Source organism: Cololabis saira, chromosome 17, assembly GCF_033807715.1.
Source record: "Cololabis saira isolate AMF1-May2022 chromosome 17, fColSai1.1, whole genome shotgun sequence".
NCBI lineage: Eukaryota > Metazoa > Chordata > Actinopteri > Beloniformes > Belonidae > Cololabis > Cololabis saira.
In genome coordinates, this window is record NC_084603.1 from 27677236 (window position 1) to 27695359 (window position 18124).

Consider the following 18124-nt stretch of genomic DNA (forward strand, 5'->3'; position numbering starts at 1 on the left):
AGACAGTAACAACATCAGCAAAATATGAAATATATATCCAACTGTATCTTGTAACTTCCCTCTCATTGTAAGTGGTCAGATTGCATGGTTTTCAAGTGAGGGTTTCTCAATAAACAGTACTTGTTAAAATCTTATAGACAAGCAAATCAAGACACAACATCTTCCGCCACCCTCTAAGGATCGTTTCTCTCCTCACTCCTCCACTCTTTTTGTTTAACTGTACGTCACAAAGCTCAGAGGAAAACACAACTGATACTTCCAACTCAATATTCCAAATGAGCACGAACAAGTGAGTAGGACGCATAGCAAAAAAAAAAAGAGAGAGCGTGAGAGAAATGAGGAGGCTGGTTTGCAGAGGGAATGAGCACAGAGAGAGCTAAAGGATAAAAGGAAGAAGGAGAGAGGAAGGGAGGAAGAAGAAGTGGGGGAGGAGGAAAGTGCGTGAGTTGACCAGAGGGAGAAAATATGGTAGAGAAGGACAGTTGAATATTCATTATCAGCCCACTGGGGAGAAATGTGCAGCCCTGCTGCAGCCGTGTGTGGGATTGCTGCTGACACTCACACCCAGAAACGCTTTCAAATCCTCCCAGTCTCTGTGATTATGTCACATATCTAAAGGCAAGGGGTAAAGCAGTGAGCTGCCACACACTAATGCTAGAGTTGTTTACTGTGGTACATGCAGCTTGAGACCAACAGCACCACCTCTTATCTGTTACTATCACATTACATCAAAGTGCAGAGGCAGTCTCACCTCCTAGCTGAATCACACAGCACGGGTCTGAGCTGTCATTGCTCCACATGAGTAACACGGGGAACTGAATTGATATCAGATGAGTCAAAACCATTGGCAATTGCCCTGCATCTGGAAATATTTGCCCTGCACCCCACCAAAGTCAGTCAATTATTTATCGATTCGTTGATTTATTTATTCACTTACATTTTCCCGGGTTTAAAACAGCAGTCCGTTGATTCAACACTGCACTGAAATTGTACACTTACAAAAAAAAACTGCAGATTATTGTCACTGTTGTCCAACATTTAGGATTTTCAGTGAAAAAAAGGTTGAATGTTGAGAAATGAATCACTTTTTAACCATAACATGATTAATTGGGTAGTTTTAACCTAACAGTTCTTTTCAATAATGATTTTTTTATTCTTTTCCACATATATACCCAACAGACTTGGTTTCTGATGTTATACATGTATTTTTTTATAGTAATGATATGGTAACATTATTTCTTTATTCACGCTTAAGCCTAATACAGCTGTAACTTGTGAAAGGAGTTTACCAGTCCATCACGGAGCCACACAGAAACAAACCAGCCATGGACTCTTACACTGACCTGGCAATGTTGACTGTTGGAATTCATGATTCATTCATCATCAGTTTCTGTGCATTTAATAACAAATATCTTTGGTTTCATCTAAATGTACAGAAAATACCGACAGTGTCATCTACTGATCCTTGGCAAGTTAGTCACTGCTGCTTGGACTAGACATTGTGTTGCAGTCAGGGGTCTTTCAAAGGCCAAATTAGACACTGTGGGCTTTAGTGTATTTGTATAACCCCTAACAACAAAATAACAAAGTGACATTTGAATCACCCCAGTGGGTATCTTTACGCCATTGTAGAGAGGAGACTTCTCGAGGTCACTTGAGGTTTGTTTTCACATGTATGCATGCATGCTTTCTCTATGAATCTAATTCCTCTTGAATACGGCATAAGTGCACAGTGACACACTCACACGTTGGTCTCTGTGCAGTCCAGACACAGCAAACAATCTCTGCTGCAGTTTGGCCACATGACAGAGTGTGAGTCAGCTTGCTCAGCCGGCAACAACCCCGTCGTCCTTGTCTGTCAGGCTGCCTATTCATCTGCTGACCCTCACAATCTGATTGTGGGTCTATCTTACTTGTATGCACTCTGGCTGACCTGTACGTTTTGTTTGTCACTCTTTCACTTTCCTATGGATGAAGTTTTCAATTTAAGACCAAAGACTTCTGATGTTGTTCTGCTTTTTTTTTCCAATTGTCAAAATCTGACAATATGCCACGACTCAATGCAAGCTTGCTGGCATTATTGGGAGCCTTTTTGTTAGTTTTGGTCATTCAAAATAGTACACATTCTGCTCGTATGAACTACTAAATATTTGAATCCAATTAATGCTGCTAAAAGAAACATTTAGAATAGGGTATTCCTTTCCAGGCGTGACCCAACCTTCTTGAAGAGGGCTCTTAATTTGCATAATTTGCAGTGTTTCATTTTCACCACCCTTTCTCTCCTTCCATCATCCTCTTCATTATCTTTCTCTTGCCCCTCCAGGCCCAGCCAGGGGCTCCACGCCCCTCCGTGGAGCTCTGGGTCGGCCATAGGATCATCTGGGGGGTTCTTAGCCATCACAGCTGTCTGGTTGTACTCAGCCAGCCTAATGAGCAGATGTTTCACCACCTCTGGCCGAGCCTTTGCAAGGTCAAACCTCTCATACGGGTCTGCACTAACATTAAAGAGCCACACCGATTTCCCCAGCTCATTGCGTCGCTTTTCAAGTTTCTTCCAGCGCTCTGGACCTCCGGAAGATGCCTGAGGTGGTATCCAGTCTCCGTCACCCACGTTTCCTGTCAATAGCTTCCAGTCACCAACCCTTATTGCAGCCCTTACGGCTGTATCCCAGATCCCAAAGCCGTTGAGTACCAGTGCCTTTTCATACGGTTCCTCGGGTTTTCTGGACACCGGGTCGATGTTGAAAAGGATTTCGGTGCGAGGGGAGGGCAGGCCTTCGCTGATACTACCCCAAACATCATGACCGTCAAGACCATGGCGGGACTGCAGGGCCCCTGAAAGCCCCAGCAGCGTGGGGAACCAGTCAGAGACATGGATGAGTGCTTTGCTCACGACACCCTTCCTCTTCAGGAGAGGACTATGTACAAAGCCCACAGCCCGGATGCCACCTTCCCAGTAGGTTCCTTTGCCGCCCCTCAGCGGCCAGTTGCTCCCTCCTGAGAGTGGCTGCCCACCGTTGTCAGATGAGTAGATCAGTACAGAGTTTTGATAAAATCCACCAATCTTCAGTTCCTCAACCAGCTGTCCAATTCCATCATCCAGACAGCTCAGCATGGCTGCATAGTGGCGTCTGTTACGGTTGCTCTGGGAATCATAGTGGTGCAGAAAATGGGTAGGTACCTGCAGGGGCGTATGTGCAGCCTGAAGTGACAAGTAAAGGAAGAGCGGCTTGTCGGGGTCGTGGTTCCTCAGGATCTGCTTCACTCTGGTTTGACAGATGGAAAATTGTGGGAGTCAACGATATTGTAAGGTTTTCTGTCTACATGGATGAATTAGTTTGTTCTTACCTTTCTATGTAGAGAAAAGTGGAGTATTTCCCGCTCATCTCCCAGGCAGGTCTGTCTCCGTCATGCAAGTCAAATCCACAAGCTTCAGCACCATCACAGCTCTGATAGGAGAAGTGGTCTCCACTGCCAGTCAGAGTTCCCAGGAAACTCTTAAAGCCGCGGCCTGTGGGCAAACAGTTTGGCCTGCAGAAACCCAGGTGCCATTTACCCACCATGTGCGTAGCGTATCCAGCTTCAAGCAGCTGTTCAGGTAGGGTGGGGATATCTGGAGGCAAGCAGATGGGCTGACGTGGTCGGATTATTGAATGCTGGAGTCCAGTGTGAATCTGGTAGCTAGGATCAAAAGGAGATGATTATTATGATACAATTAGAAGAAAATGACTTCATGGGATCTTTTTTAATTTTTAATTTATTTTTTTAATTTAATTTTTTAATTAAAAAAAAAAGTAATTTATCACTTTCCTTTTTTGTGCTATAACAATGCTAAAAATCTATACAGAAAAAAAGCTTAATATACTTTAACAATATGGTAGATTTCATGTCTCAGGTCACTTTATCTGCAACCCCAGAGGTAATAAATATTGAATCAACTAGCAGAAGAGTCATAACTAAAAAGGTGTTTTACTGGTAGTAAAATTCCCCTCTAAAAACATGCTGTACTGCAGCATACACATTTGTTACGGTACGTTTTATCTACGATCATGTCAACGTCAAATTCATTCAATATCAGAATATATGCCACAAAAACATAAAAGCAGTGGAACTATGTCAACCTCTACTTTTTTCTGCCCTTGCATCTACTGTACTGTAACATAAATAAACCACAAGACAAAAATTGCATATTGATGCTATGCTTTACATCGGATGAAAATGTTATGATGTGGAAACTCACCGTCCTGTCATAAGCTGACTGCGAGAGGGTGAACAGATCGGTTGGACATAATAATTCTCTAGTTTGACCCCTTCTGCTGCCAGCTGGTCCAACACAGGAGTATGGATGTCTGAGCCATGATAGCCAATGTCTCCATAACCTTGGTCATCCACCATAATGAAGATGAGGTGAGGCGGCTTGGGCGTTCCAAAATCTTCTGTGCTGTTCGTACACGTACAGCCATGACCAATAAATAAAATGGCATCAATAACCAGCAGAAGCAAATAGCAGATTCCTCCCCTCATGTCCAGCAAGGCTCTCAAAAAAGCATCTGCTAAAGTCTGAGTTTTCAAGGATTTTCTGTTAGGTTTGCTGAGGCTGATGTCAATAAATGAAAATCCAGTTCACATTTTTGGTGAAAAAGGGCAGATCTGTAGCTCCACAGCGCTCGTCCACTTGTCTTGTCTGTCCATTCAGGATGAAATGGCGCTCTTTTATAGGGCTTACTGTTGCTGTTATGAGTTGTGGCCGAACCTGTGCCAGCAGCTCTGGTGGGTGGAGAAAAAATTGCTGTTTCTATGAGCGATGACTACTTAGCAGAAGCGAATGGTGAAGAGAGCCAGGGAGACTTTCCTTTTTGCAGCACCTTGCTACATTCCTATGTACTTTCAGGCGCCTCATTATGGGGCTGAGAAAACCTGGGAAACTGAAATATTTGCCATGGGCATATATTGTACTGTATGCTTAGCAGACAGTACATACAGTCAGTGATTTTGGCTAAAAGTATGACCAATGTCTCAGACCTTTATAGGTTGCTTACTTGTTAAGAAAGGTCTGGTGATACAAATTTCCAAGCTTTCTATGTACTAAGACTCATAAAAGCTCCTCCCAACAATCAGCAGCCATTGGATCAGCTAAGTTGAAGTACAATATAAAAGAAGGCTATAAAAATATTGCATTTTTAGGTAATAATTTCCTCAACTTTATACGTATAAACTCCATGTACACAAAAGTTACCATTAGGGCAACATCCATTTTCTGAAGGCCTTTCTTTATTTGACCAAAATAATAGCAGACCTGCACAATTAACAGTGTAAGCACCAATTCCATGTGGGTGACTTGGCCACTTGTACTCCAGAGCTGTCCCATACAGCAACTTTTATAGTCAATCATAAGGATAATGAGACAATTTGTACCACATACTGTTGTGTTCAGCAACGATAGATGGATATTCCTCTAAAACTGATACCATTTTTTTGTCTGAGTTGTTCAAGAAATAAACATTTTATGGAAAAAAAATGAATATACAGTATCTCTATCCCAACTTTTTGAATGTGTTGCCTGCAACAAATTCTACATTTGTAGTCTGTTATGTCTCTGTAGGCGTTGGGCTCAAGTGCACGACACAGGATGGCAGAGATTTGGTTTAATGCCCGGGAGGGCCTTTATTGCTGTTTGGGGGGGAAAAGGGTTGAGGCCCGGCGGGCTGGATCCAAGGCAGGCTGGGGTGACAGCAGGGTGAAGGAGTGGAGTAGGTGGGTAAGGAGTCAAGCCAGACCGCAGCACAACGGTGAGGGCAAAAACTGTGGAGCAGACAAAAAGGAGGCAGTTATCAAAAAAAAAAAATCACAAAAGGTAGCTTCAGGAGTGTCAACATCTAAACGAGCAGCTATGTACTGTATGCGACAACCACAGACGGGATACTTGCCAGGCCATTCTTAGGGAAGATCTGGCGATGAATGCCTGGAAAACCGGGGTTTAAATAGGCAGAGGGATCTGATGAGGAGAGTGGCTGCAGCTGTGCTGGACCTGGCTGGAAGCTCCTTCCCCAATCAACCACAACTCACATCACCTGCGGCGGAGAGCACGCAGTGCACAAGCTGTGGGGGTGGGGCAGGCTGGTTGTTGTGGAGGGTGAGTGTTAGGTGGAATGAGTGGAGGTGACACCGTAACATAGTCAAATCATCATCAGATGAAGTTATTCCTCTGTAATTTTACTGGAATATTAGGATCCAGTAGGAAGTGGTATGTTTGGAGAAAAAGTTACGCAGAAAGCCATGAGTATAGAAAAGAATGAAATAAATGAAATACATATTAAAAGAAACCAGAAAAGCCTTTTGTAGGAAGAATGGGAAAACACTGGCTTGGGGGCCAATATAACCTCGTTTGTGTATGTTACCTGCAAAAGATAAAACATGTTGTAAGCATTGTTAAAATAAAAAAGAAGCATGTAATATAGGACTTTAGTGTTTTGAAAATTATGTTTTTTTTTGTAAAACACTTGCAGATCAGGGCTCTGTATAATCCACATATCACTAAGAATTGGTTTATTAGGATTATTTATTTGAACATAAGTTAAGGAATTCACATAAATCTTTTTTATTCATGAGGCATAAGTTGTGTTTTTCCCACTACTTTTAAGAATATGGTCATTTAAAGACAAACCAAACTAAAGCAATCAGTGTTACTAGGGTTCATTTGACCACCTGTTACTACAATTGTTGTTAAAAATAGTCATTCTCGAGGGAGCTGCCACTCCCCATCCTCTTACAGCACATTTCAAATCATTATAAATCTGTTATTAAGATTATTACAAACATGTCATTTTTTGTTTATTGCTTGATACAACTCAATTAATAGATTCACTTGATGCTTATTATAGCCAGGGTACTCAAAGATATCAGGGAAACATCCGGCTTAATGATGAGAATGAGTATCGACTGTGGCATCTCCTTCCTATTATGTTGCAAGGAAATCAATGCTTCAGATGCGAATCAATTTCCTTCGTTGTAGAAACAAACTCATGTTGCCTCATCCTGTGGGAAATTTCACAAGCTTTTTCCCCCAACGGTGTCTGATAGATTGGGAAAGTTGCTGTGAGGCAGGAATGAGAAGTGGCTGGAAATACAAACTTATAAAAGAGGTATACACAGCACCAAAATAAGGGTGTTGGAAAATGGGATAAAAAAAATAGAATAACAAATTTAGGATGTAAAAGGTTCGGTGTCTAAGATGAGAGTACAGTATAAATAAAGTGGCATAAAAGCAGTCAGTTTGTCCTGCTTTGTGTGGGCGTCAGGGTCTCAGGGTGTAGCCATCAGTGTGCCTCGGGGAAATGTAGGGCGACATGAACTCTGCTTTACCACTAAGAGGGGGAAGACAAGAGGGGGGGTATAAATAGAAAATGAAAAATGTCTTCTTGAGTACAGTGAGAAAGCAATTTTGTTCTTCCACATCTGACTGAAAGGACACAACAGGGCACTGGCAAAAACCCACAACTACTATAACCCTCTTTTGTTATAATTTGCAGGTCTGCAGAGGTGTATTTTAAATGGTCCCAGAAATGAAAGCTTGACATAAAAAATTAAAGACATAATCTTCTGAAGATTGTGAGTGGAACTTTTTTTCCTTTTTCAACATTTTAGGCCTGAAGTACAATGTTGTCTACAATGCCAAACCCTGAAAAACAGACTCTCTGCTTGACCACAGTGGGGAATTCGCTGTCTGCGTAAAAGGAGACACTCCAGTGCGGGTTTGCACAGTGTGTGTTTGCATGTCTGAGCATTTGCTTGTGAGTTTTGGAAAAGGCAGTGCTGCAGAGTACAGGGGAGAAGTAGCGGGTGTGATTTATTCATGACGACGAATACGGTGACTCACTTAATCTGAAACCGTTCTATTGGGCAAGAGCTAAGGTATGTGTTTGTGCCCTTGTGATGGCTTTGAAAGCCACGGTTCAAGCATTTACGTACATTTAAATAACTGTTTTAGAATTCATTTAAAATTAATTTCATGCTCTGATTTATAGAACACACAGAAGGGGGATGTCAGGATTGGTTGAGACTCAGAAGAAGACTTGAGACAAGGCAACTGGACTTCCTTTACCTTTATTCTTTCCATCTAGAAGGAAATTGAAACATCTTCAAGAACAAAAGAAACGGAAGTCCAGTTGTTTCCAACCTTTGAGAGTTATCATGAGCTGGATGACTGTATACACCAGGGTATTAGTAAGAAACTCTGATCTCAAGATTGCCCACTCACAGATGGCTTAACACTGCATACAGGGGAGGCTTTCTACTATAATTGTGCACAAATGTGCGTTAAACAATACATTTCTTTACGTAAAAAATTATTTGGAAATTCCGTCACAATGACTAATTGTATTATAACAGGATGGAATTGAAAGTTACCCTCGTAACCTACTGTGGTATTAGACTATAGTACCTGCAAGCAGGGCCGCCGCAAGGGGTGTGCGAACCGTGCGACCGCACGGGGCCTCGCGCCCCAAGGGGCCTCGCGCTATGGGCCGTTTTTGAAAAAATAAATAAATAAATTGAATTTTTTTTTTTTTTTTTTCGTTTTTTTCCCTTATAAATATCAACAGTCACGTTCCATTACAGACCTAAATGTGTACTAGTCTGTGCATATCAATAAATATATGTGCAATGTTGTCTGTTGTTCAATACTACTGCGTCAGACCAAGCGCGTTGACACAAGCTGCTCTGATCCAGACGGGTGGAGTTGGAACAAACTGTCACACAATGTCGAGAGAACGAGACGGATTCAGGAAATTTCCATCAGGGGATGAAAAAAGAAAAAAACTAAAGAAAATGGAAAAGTTTAATGCTTCTCTGAAAGGCTCGTTTGATAAATTTGTTACAAAAATCACCAATCCGACCGGGTCTCAAGCAGCCGCGGGGCCCCTCGTCGAGGCAAGAGATGATGATGAGGCAGGGGAAGATATCCAGTATTTTGCGAATTGGAGAGTTAAAATTGCGCATATAGATACCTGATCCGACCCGAAAAATTTCGAGGGCCCCCCCCGGCCATTTCGCACAGGGCCTCGCAAATCTCCCAGGCGGCTCTGCCTGCAAGTATCATCCAGTGTAGCTCAGTTGTAGAAAGAAGGACGACCTTAACTTTATGGTATTGTACTAATAGTTAATACTGCTCATACTATTAATACTACGATGTATGAGCTGCTGATAAATCTGTAGAAAAATATAAACAAAGAAAAACATGAAAAGAAAAACACATGAACTAAAACTATAAGGCATCAGCTTTGTGGTTTTCTTTTGTTCAGACAAGGATAAGAGGTCTTACCTTAAAACTTTTCTGACAGTTTCGGCAGAGAAGTCAGAAGCTCTGCCGAAATCAACACTGAAGACATAATGAACACAATACAACTATAAGGCATCAGATGTAAATTTAAACTAACACTGTATAGAATACTGTCACCAGAGCTATACTTGACCATTGTATATCCCTCAAAAGGCTCGAAACAAAGCAACTAGACTTTTTTTTTTTCTTGAAGACTTTCCCCCTCTAAGATTTCGTCAATTCAAAATGACCACTTTGTCGTGTGATGTCACCAGTTATCATGGATATATGTCATCTCAATGTTTCTTATCAAACGCTCCATCAACATGCACATGTGTGACTTATTAACCAGCAAACAAGTCCCTCCCTAAGTACCATGGAGCCGCTCATTGCCTTCAACACTGACTATCTGCATGTCTTGAACTGTGTACCCCGAGGGTCCTGACTTTCTCTGCTTGTTTAATGGCTGATAAGGCATGCACACATGCGTGAAATGGCAAGCACTTCCTCGTGTTGCTGTTTCACCTCTTGAGAAATGTTGACATTATACAAAACTATGCTTTTTAGTGACATAAAAAAACGTCTGTCAGTTTGTATTTAATCAATATCTGGTGGGTTTGTATGTTTAGTGGGATGTATGTACTGTAACACTCGATGAACACTCGATCGTTTTTTTTCCTGAATAGATTTTGTGCCATAATCATATTAAAACTAATTTCTATTGGTGAATTTAAAAGAAATAAGTGATTAAACAGACATTCATAAATCTGAAACTATGCGCTACACACTGTTCAATATAAGAGTAGGTGTTCCACAGTTATGTCTGTCTCTTGGCTGGCAGACAGTGGAGTCTGAGACATCAAACAGACATCATCACTCCCACCAGGTCTGAAGGTGACACTGACAGAGACCCCGACTCTGCTGCTCCTGAAATACTCGAGGATCATTTTCCAGCTGGCAGAAACTCAATCCACTCCCTGTCCTATTCTCTCTAACTCACACTGTGACGGATTGACAAGATGAGGGAGAGGCAGTGGGAGATCACTTGGTCTCATCACATGAAACAAACCACTCACGCAGAAGATGCTGATGGCCTTATGTCAAATTGACAAACTTTTGCTAAACTTTTTCTCTGAGGCATTTTCTTCCTCCTCACAGTACCTTACTGGGTGGGTCGTTGCGTCAGATCAGACATTTCCCCTGAGGAGAGCATGCTGGTTTTAACTCACAGGAAATAAGATGGATTACGCAAGCCTGTGGAGCACAACAGTCAGAAGAAAGCGCCACCATGAGGACCACGAGAGTAAAGCATGAAAAATATTAATTGCATTGCATTATTGCACAATTAATAATAATAATTAAAAAGAGCAGGATATACGGTATCATTATAGAAAATGATGTGTTATGAGATTGACTTTGACTCCTTTGCTTATACCCTATCACCTTCAACAAAAGGATTGTTGCTGCCTTGAGAGGGATGTTTTTAAAAATGTTGCATAGATTACAATGAATTTTGTTGCAGCCAATCATGTTCCCCACACGCCAACATGGGAAGCATTCGTGCTAAACAATCAATACGTTGGCGTTGCCACCGATAATGTTACATGCACAACATGTGCTACGACACGACGACATAAGCCTTCAGTATCACAGAGCTAACATGACAACAGAATGTCAATGTGGTTTGACCTTTACTTGACCACATTTGGAACCATAAGGCCACTTATGCAACCTGCTACGACCAGCTGTGCAGTTCCAGGGAAGAAGGAACAGTGTGTCTTATATGATAATAAGTCACAGAAAACATGGGGGATTGCACACTGCACATTTTCTCTCATCAGTAATTATTTACTGGATCTCCAAAAACATCAAAACATTTGTATCATTGGAATGAGTTGTGATGAGGGGATCCAGCAACTAGATAAGAGATAGAATTTAAAAGGCGTAGAGAATATAAAAAATACTAATTAAAAGGGAAAAAAAATCTTTAGTTTCCAGATTACTTAATATGAGCCTACTTTCCCAGACTAGAGCACAAAGTGGGGAGCGATCATATTATAGCACCTTAGCAACCAGTGATGGAGTCATCGGTCTGACTATATATACTATATTGTATTGTATATTTAACCAATCTGAGTTTAGTTAGAGTGACCTGTTGTATAACATATTTTTTAGACAGATGGCCTGGACAATGTTTTGTGGGAGTTCAAAGGTGTGTGTGTACCTCGCTGGATGTGAGGGTGCCACCTGGCACAATGTCCCGTGCAGCAGATGACACAGGAATCAACCCTCCCCCCAGGACAGTGGGAGTCCTGAGAGAGGTGTAGTGTGGTCTGTCATTAATCAAAGTTCAGCATTTCAGCTAGGCAACCTGAATGTACATGGAAGAAACAAAAATAACACGTGTTTGCAATCAGAGCAGATGACATATTTTGTACACCAACTAAAAATGTATGTTGTGACGATGTGGCAACTTTAAAAAGTGTCTGAGGCAAACATGTACAATAGACTTGAAATCAGAGTATTTGAATGTGTTTTTTAGGAATGGATACTGCATGTAAAACCTAAACACATATTATGCTTTTTGGGGACCTTACCTTTTCACGGTAACCATGTTATACAACATTGTTGTGCATCTAAAAGGTGTTTGAATTTACAAAATCCAAAGTTCACCCAACATATCCGTGGGAATTTTCTCCCACAGATGAACCTGCTTTTCTTTTCTACTTATATAAACTACATACACCATATTTTTATAATGTGTGTCCAGTGGTTAGTTTGGCAGTCCTTAAACAAACAAGAGGATGTCTTGAGCTCCACTATTTTTTATAATAATCAGCCAACCAAGACCAGACTGGGTATTTTGGGAGTGGAGCCTTAAGAGGCAGAAGCTGAAGTTGTGTTTTGACAAAGGACCAGAAAATTGTTTTTGGCCAGTTCATTCTTTCAGTCTTTGCATTTTCCCTGCAGGGACCACAGGCTTAAATAAGTAACTTGGAGGCATTTTATCCTACAAAATCCCCCTGATAAGGATCAGTTGCTTTTCAAAGTACCTTTTAAAGTCAGGACAAGGCCTCCAATACTGGAGATTTCTGACTGTTCAAGAATTGAACCCAGTGTCTTATTTCTGCCTATGTTTAATTCAATTCAGTTTTATTTAAATAGGGTTTCCTACAATACAAATTTTCCCTAGGAGCTTTTCAGAGACCCAAAATATGGCCCTTGAGTAAATATGAATCCCTACCAATTCTGCAAGCCTTTTGTTGTTCTGCAGAAATAGATGTTATTGTTATAAACACAACCTTCACACTCAGCCACTAGTGTCCGTTTCAGTGACTGGGGTTGACAAAAAATGGGGAAAGAAAGCAGAGCTCACAAAGACAAAAGCCCCTTTGTTCTATTTTGTAAATATAAACTTGAACATTAAAATGTCAGTACAATCCTGAAAGTAGAAACCAATTTGATTGACTGCAGCTAAAGTGCACAATTATTTCCCCACTGCTTCTGTTTCAGACCTGCTCCTTATACAGACATCCATCAGCAAGGTAGTTAGTTATATGCTTTATCCTTATGTGACTTTAGACCCTCATAGAAACAAACAAAGTTTTGTCTGAAATAATTCTCTGTGTGTTCTGCACTTTTGGTAGAAATACTTGAAATAAAGCTAAAGCTGCAGAAATACTTTGAAGACAAATGGCATGTTTTAATGAAAATTAAGGTTAAAGACATTGTCATGAAGACACAATAAGATTATTAACCTAACTGAGTTTAATATGGGATCTTTAAATTGTGTAAATACAAGCTAAATGCTGTAATTCCTAAAACTGTGTTATATGCAGCAGATGAAAATGTGGGTAAATTACTGCACAAACTCATCTTCAGATCCCAACAAACACATGTTTGACAAGCAACTGAGGAGTCTGGAAAGCTGAGGGAAGCTTTCTGAGGGGAATGAGATGACATGCTTTAGAAAAACAGTTAATGATGGTGAGAATGTTGGTGGTACCTTTAGGAGAGGGAAGTATAGTGAGGAAATCAATCTCAATATTTGACCAGGGTCTTTTCGGAATGGTTAAGGGTTGAAAAAGTCCACTGGGTGGGTGATTAGAGGAGTTGTTGCGTGCGCAAACAGGACAAACAAGGACATAATCTTTAACGTCTTTGTGGATGGACGGCCACCAGAAGTGGCGGTTAATGAGGGCAAGTGGCGGAGTGGCCTCTTTAGGGCCTGGTTGATGACATCTTTGATGTCCCAGGAATGAGCCCCAATGGTGCAGTTAGCCAGCAGGATGGGAGCTGGGGTCTTGTTGCTGTTGTCTGAGGAGAACTGGCAGGAAAGGGTATCTGGTTTAATGTTTTTGGTACCTGGGCAATATGAAATGAAAAGGTTAAATCAGGAAGAAAAAAAAAAGAGAGACCAACAGCATTGACGTGAATTAAGACAATTAGCTGACTATAGGTAAGATAGGTTCTTACGATCTGTCCAAACCACCACAGGATAGTCAGAGCCCTCCAACCAATGCCGCTACTCTTCCAAAACAACTTTAATGGCTCAGAGTTCCCGATTCACCATATCATAGTTTTTCTCTGCAGGGGACAATCTGAGAAAAAGGCACAAGGGTGACGTTTTTTATTAGAGTCTGAGCGATATGGCAAAAGATAGTTTTGGTGGAGGTGAAGCAGTCTGTTAGCGAAACCTAAGAATCATTAGAGCTTTGATTTCAATTTCCCAGGATCCGTACGAAGCTGTCAGCCCTCTACGATGTTAGCGAGGAATGAAACAGACGACTTGTGGAACTCACATTTCTCAGCTATGATGTATAGACGATTTTCGAGGAGTCATTGGAGGACCAAGTGGACATGTTTCTGATGGCCGGCTAGGGTCTTGGAGTAAATGAGAATATCGTCCAGGTAAAAAATACAAAGATGTTCAGGAAGTCGTGGAATACAACATTTATTAGGGCTTGAAACAGGGTTGGGGCATTGAAGAGTCTGAAAGGCATGGCTAAGTATTCAAAATGTCTAATGGGGGTTTTGAAGGCTGTTCTCCATACATCTCCCTGGTGGATCCGGACAAGAGGGTAGGCGTTGTGAGGCCGAGTTTGGAAAAAATGTTGGCTCCTTGAACAGATTCGAAGGCTGAAGTAATAAGAGGTGAAAGATATTTATTTTTGATGGTGATCTGGTTTAGTCCCCTGTAGTCAATATAAGGTTGGAGGGAGCCCTTTTTTTTGCTGATGAAGAAGAAACCTGGTCGAGATGATGAATGGTGAATAATACCTGCAGTGAGGGATTCATGAATATAATTCTCCATGGCTTCCCTTTCTGTTGGGAAATATTTTAGAAACGACTGGAGGGTAGTGGAGCACCAGGGAGAAGATTTATAGCATTCATCATAGGGATGATGAGGTGGTAAATAAAGAGGCTTGTGCTTACTAAAGACTTGGCCGAGATCATGATATTCTTCAGGGAGGAGAGAAAGGTCAGCAGGATCAGCATCTTCTGGGTTTGCTGGGGACGGGCTTAGAGGAACGGCAGCCTGGAAGCAGCAGGAAAGACGATTAAAGGACCAGGATTCCATTCTGAGTTCATTTAAGATTGATGTGGTGCTGGAGCCAGTCAAGTCCAAGAAAGATGGATGAAATGTTGGGAAAACATAGAAAGCGATATGTTCATGGTATTTTCCTAAAACGATTAACTGTATAGGCCTGATTTTGAGGGTTATCTGGGGTAATGCTCTGGCATTCAAAACAGAGACATTTAGTGGAGTGGACAGAGATATGGTTTCAATGTTGGATTGTAGGACTAGAGAGTGGTCAATCAAGTTTTGCTCGCAACTGGAATAAATGAGGGCAGTGAAGATGAGAGTCATTATTGAAAATGAGAGTGGCGGGAAGCTGGGTGAGGTATTTGTTCCGAGATGTTCTGCCAGTTTCCCCACATCTACTGATGGACCCTCGGCTGAATGGGACTGGAGGCAATAAAGTGACCAAGAGATCCGTAGTAAATGCATTGGTTAGATAGTACTCGCTGCTGGTGTTCCTCTGACGGGTTCGACCAACCAAAAGGTTTGTTTGAATTCTTGAATAAACTCCAAAGTCCAAAGTCAAAGTCCAAAGATAAATGAGATCTTGGCATCATCATGGGGGAAGCAATGTGGTGAACAATTGAAGACCAGGGTGCACTGTAAAAGAAAACCCCCGCAACAGCCTACATCTCCTATGAATTTCTCCGGAAAGGATGAGCTGACATCTTGGGAAGAGGAAAGAACTTGGGAGACATGGTGGAGCAGTAGGGTCCTCTGCTGGAGGAGGATGGGATGGATTAGATTGAAGACCAAGTAGAAGCTGAGTAAGATGATCCAAACGCTGGTTTGTGATATCACAAACCTCTCAGTGAGAGACGTAAGAACTGTTTCATGACAGTGGATTAGAGAGTTCAGCTAGAGTTCTCCTGAAAGTGTCTGCTGGGTCAGAATGGCCAGAATGTTCTGTTATGGTTTTCTGCGAATACCCGACTCAAATGCAAAACAGTTTCATGAGACAAGGTGGTTTATGGAGTTTATTTCTAAAAATATGAATGATTGTGCTGAGTCCAGACGTTTCCTGGAGTCAGGGGTTTCGGGAGCTCTGGAGACAGAGTGAGGAATGGTGAGACGCAGAATTATGGACTTGTGATGAGCAGAAGATAACAGGTCTTACTGTGGAGATGATGAAGATCCGCCGGGGAGGAAGGAATGGTATCAGGGAGGATGAATCCAGGTGGAGGTGAGCCAAGAGCAGTGTTGAGTAAATTGAGTCAGCTAAATCCTGAGCCCAAGGAGAGTTAGAGTGACAAGTATGTTGGAGGGCAGACAGGTTATGCTGTAGCTGAGGGCTGCAGCCAGCCGTGGGTGAGGAAGTCCAGAATTTTGACGGAGGGTACCACAGTATGATAACACTGGCAAGCTCCAGGTCCACCCTCCTGCAGAGCTGCTGCTCCATAAAGCCCTCTGGTGGAGAACCGCACAAACTCATCCTCGGATTCCAACACTGTCTCAAATACATTTATAAAAGTCTTTCTAATTTTCATAATATAATCATTTTTAATTGTGAACTTTTTTTTTTTTTTCAAAAGCTAATTTTACATAATCTTTTTTTTCTAAAACTGTCTCATTTTCATCACCTGAACCAAACCGTGGTTCAGGGCTAGCAGTGTGTGGTTGGCAGAATCAGCCCCGCTGGCAAAGATGACACATTTAAAGGTCGATGCTAAAAAGGACAAGAAAATAAGATACCTATTGAAAAGTTGAATAGAACACCTTAAAGGGAGCAATGTGTACACACAAAGTACTGTAATTAACAGGTGGAGCATGAAAAGGACAGTTTCCTTCCTAACAGTTCTCCATGTCCAGAGGAAAAAACAGTCAGCTTCCTCCTTACTTAAGACAAAGCAACAATCCTCATGTCTTTGCTGCACTCTTTGCTACTCCACTGTAATCAATTTTGCTCTCGTAAAACAACAAACAGCATATGGATTTTTAAAAAAGGGGGGAAAAACTCTATTTTTACTGTTACCTTTTATTTTAAAATTCAGCAAACTTCTCCCTCGTTCGGTGACTGTGTAAAAAAATAAAATAAATGTAAATGTAGCTGTGGTTATGTGCTACAGGATCAATATCACCCTAGAAAGATTTCTTTTTCGCTTTTTCGGTAATGTATTTCCCATTCAGTAACCATTTGGAATTATTTTCTGGCACACTTAGAGATACTGTATTTCAATACAGCTATACAAGCTACTGGATTTTTCAAAAGCTTGGAAAAGATTGATCAAGGCTCAATGATCAGAGTCAGGAATGTCTCAAGATCCAGAGGAACTTGCAGGATCATGCTCAGCTGTAAAAAATGTAACAGTTTGTCTGGTCACTTTCCACCTTTTATTTTGAAATTCATCAAACTTCCTCATTTGTTGAATGGTATTGTGTGTTAAAAAACCCCAACACAATAGATTAGTTGATTTAGCTGAAAAATACATGGAATATCATTTTCATAGTGTGTTTCATAGAAATTGCTGGTCAAAAAGCCACAGAGATCTCGGTTTTCGAACTTATGCCAAAGTAGGAATTTGAAAATATTGACATAAGAATTGTTTCTACAACATGCTGGACTTCAGTGAGCTTTTCAGTGGGTTTGTCTAACCTGATGTATTATACTGATATAGGCTTGCTGACTAGAATCTTCACACCTCAACATGATTTGTGAATGCTTTGTTGATGTAAACATGAATCCTCTGTGTTACACACGGTCAAATATTATTTAATGTGATCTAATGTTAGCTACTGTATGTTTAACCAAAAAGGTATAGGTAATTACCCAGAGAATAATTAAATATATGAAAAATAAATATGAAAGTAAAAGCTATGGGAGGCCAAGAGCCTACTTCTGACCACTAGAGGGAGAAATTGGCCCAGGTCATCCAGGGGTCTATAATTTGCTCAAAGTTTGCTCAAATATCTGTTTAATACCCCACAGTCCTGGTCTATGTACACATAGTTGGCTTAATCCTTGCATTTGAATGTATTTCTCTCCACAGTGTTGAATTTCATTAAACTACTGTATTCAAATAGACATATTCAGAAAGAGAGGGTGACATTTTTATTTTGTCTGACCCAGGACTCATCTCAGCTATCCTGATGTCTGGAGACAGCTGCAGAGCAAGGCTGCCAAAGGGAGCAGCTATCATCTGTGACCTCCTGCAGCATTGATAATAGCAGTGCAGCCTTCAGAAACAGGTTTAAAAGGCTTCCAATTCCTCCAAAAAACAAAACAA

At 41.3% G+C, this 18124-nt stretch overlaps 1 protein-coding gene across 1 annotated transcript; it reads right to left on the reverse strand.

The window, feature by feature from the left end:
• Positions 1-1388: 1388 nt before the first annotated feature.
• Positions 1389-4645, reverse strand: si:dkey-174i8.1 (arylsulfatase I). Its single transcript, XM_061744990.1, has 3 exons — positions 4241-4645; positions 3349-3681; positions 1389-3266 (listed from the first exon to the last, which is right to left on the reverse strand). The coding sequence occupies exons 1-3, from the start codon at positions 4522-4524 to the stop codon at positions 2183-2185; spliced, it is 1701 nt and encodes a 566-aa protein (XP_061600974.1). The 5' UTR covers positions 4525-4645; the 3' UTR covers positions 1389-2182.
• Between the last annotated feature and the right edge of the window lie 13479 nt (positions 4646-18124).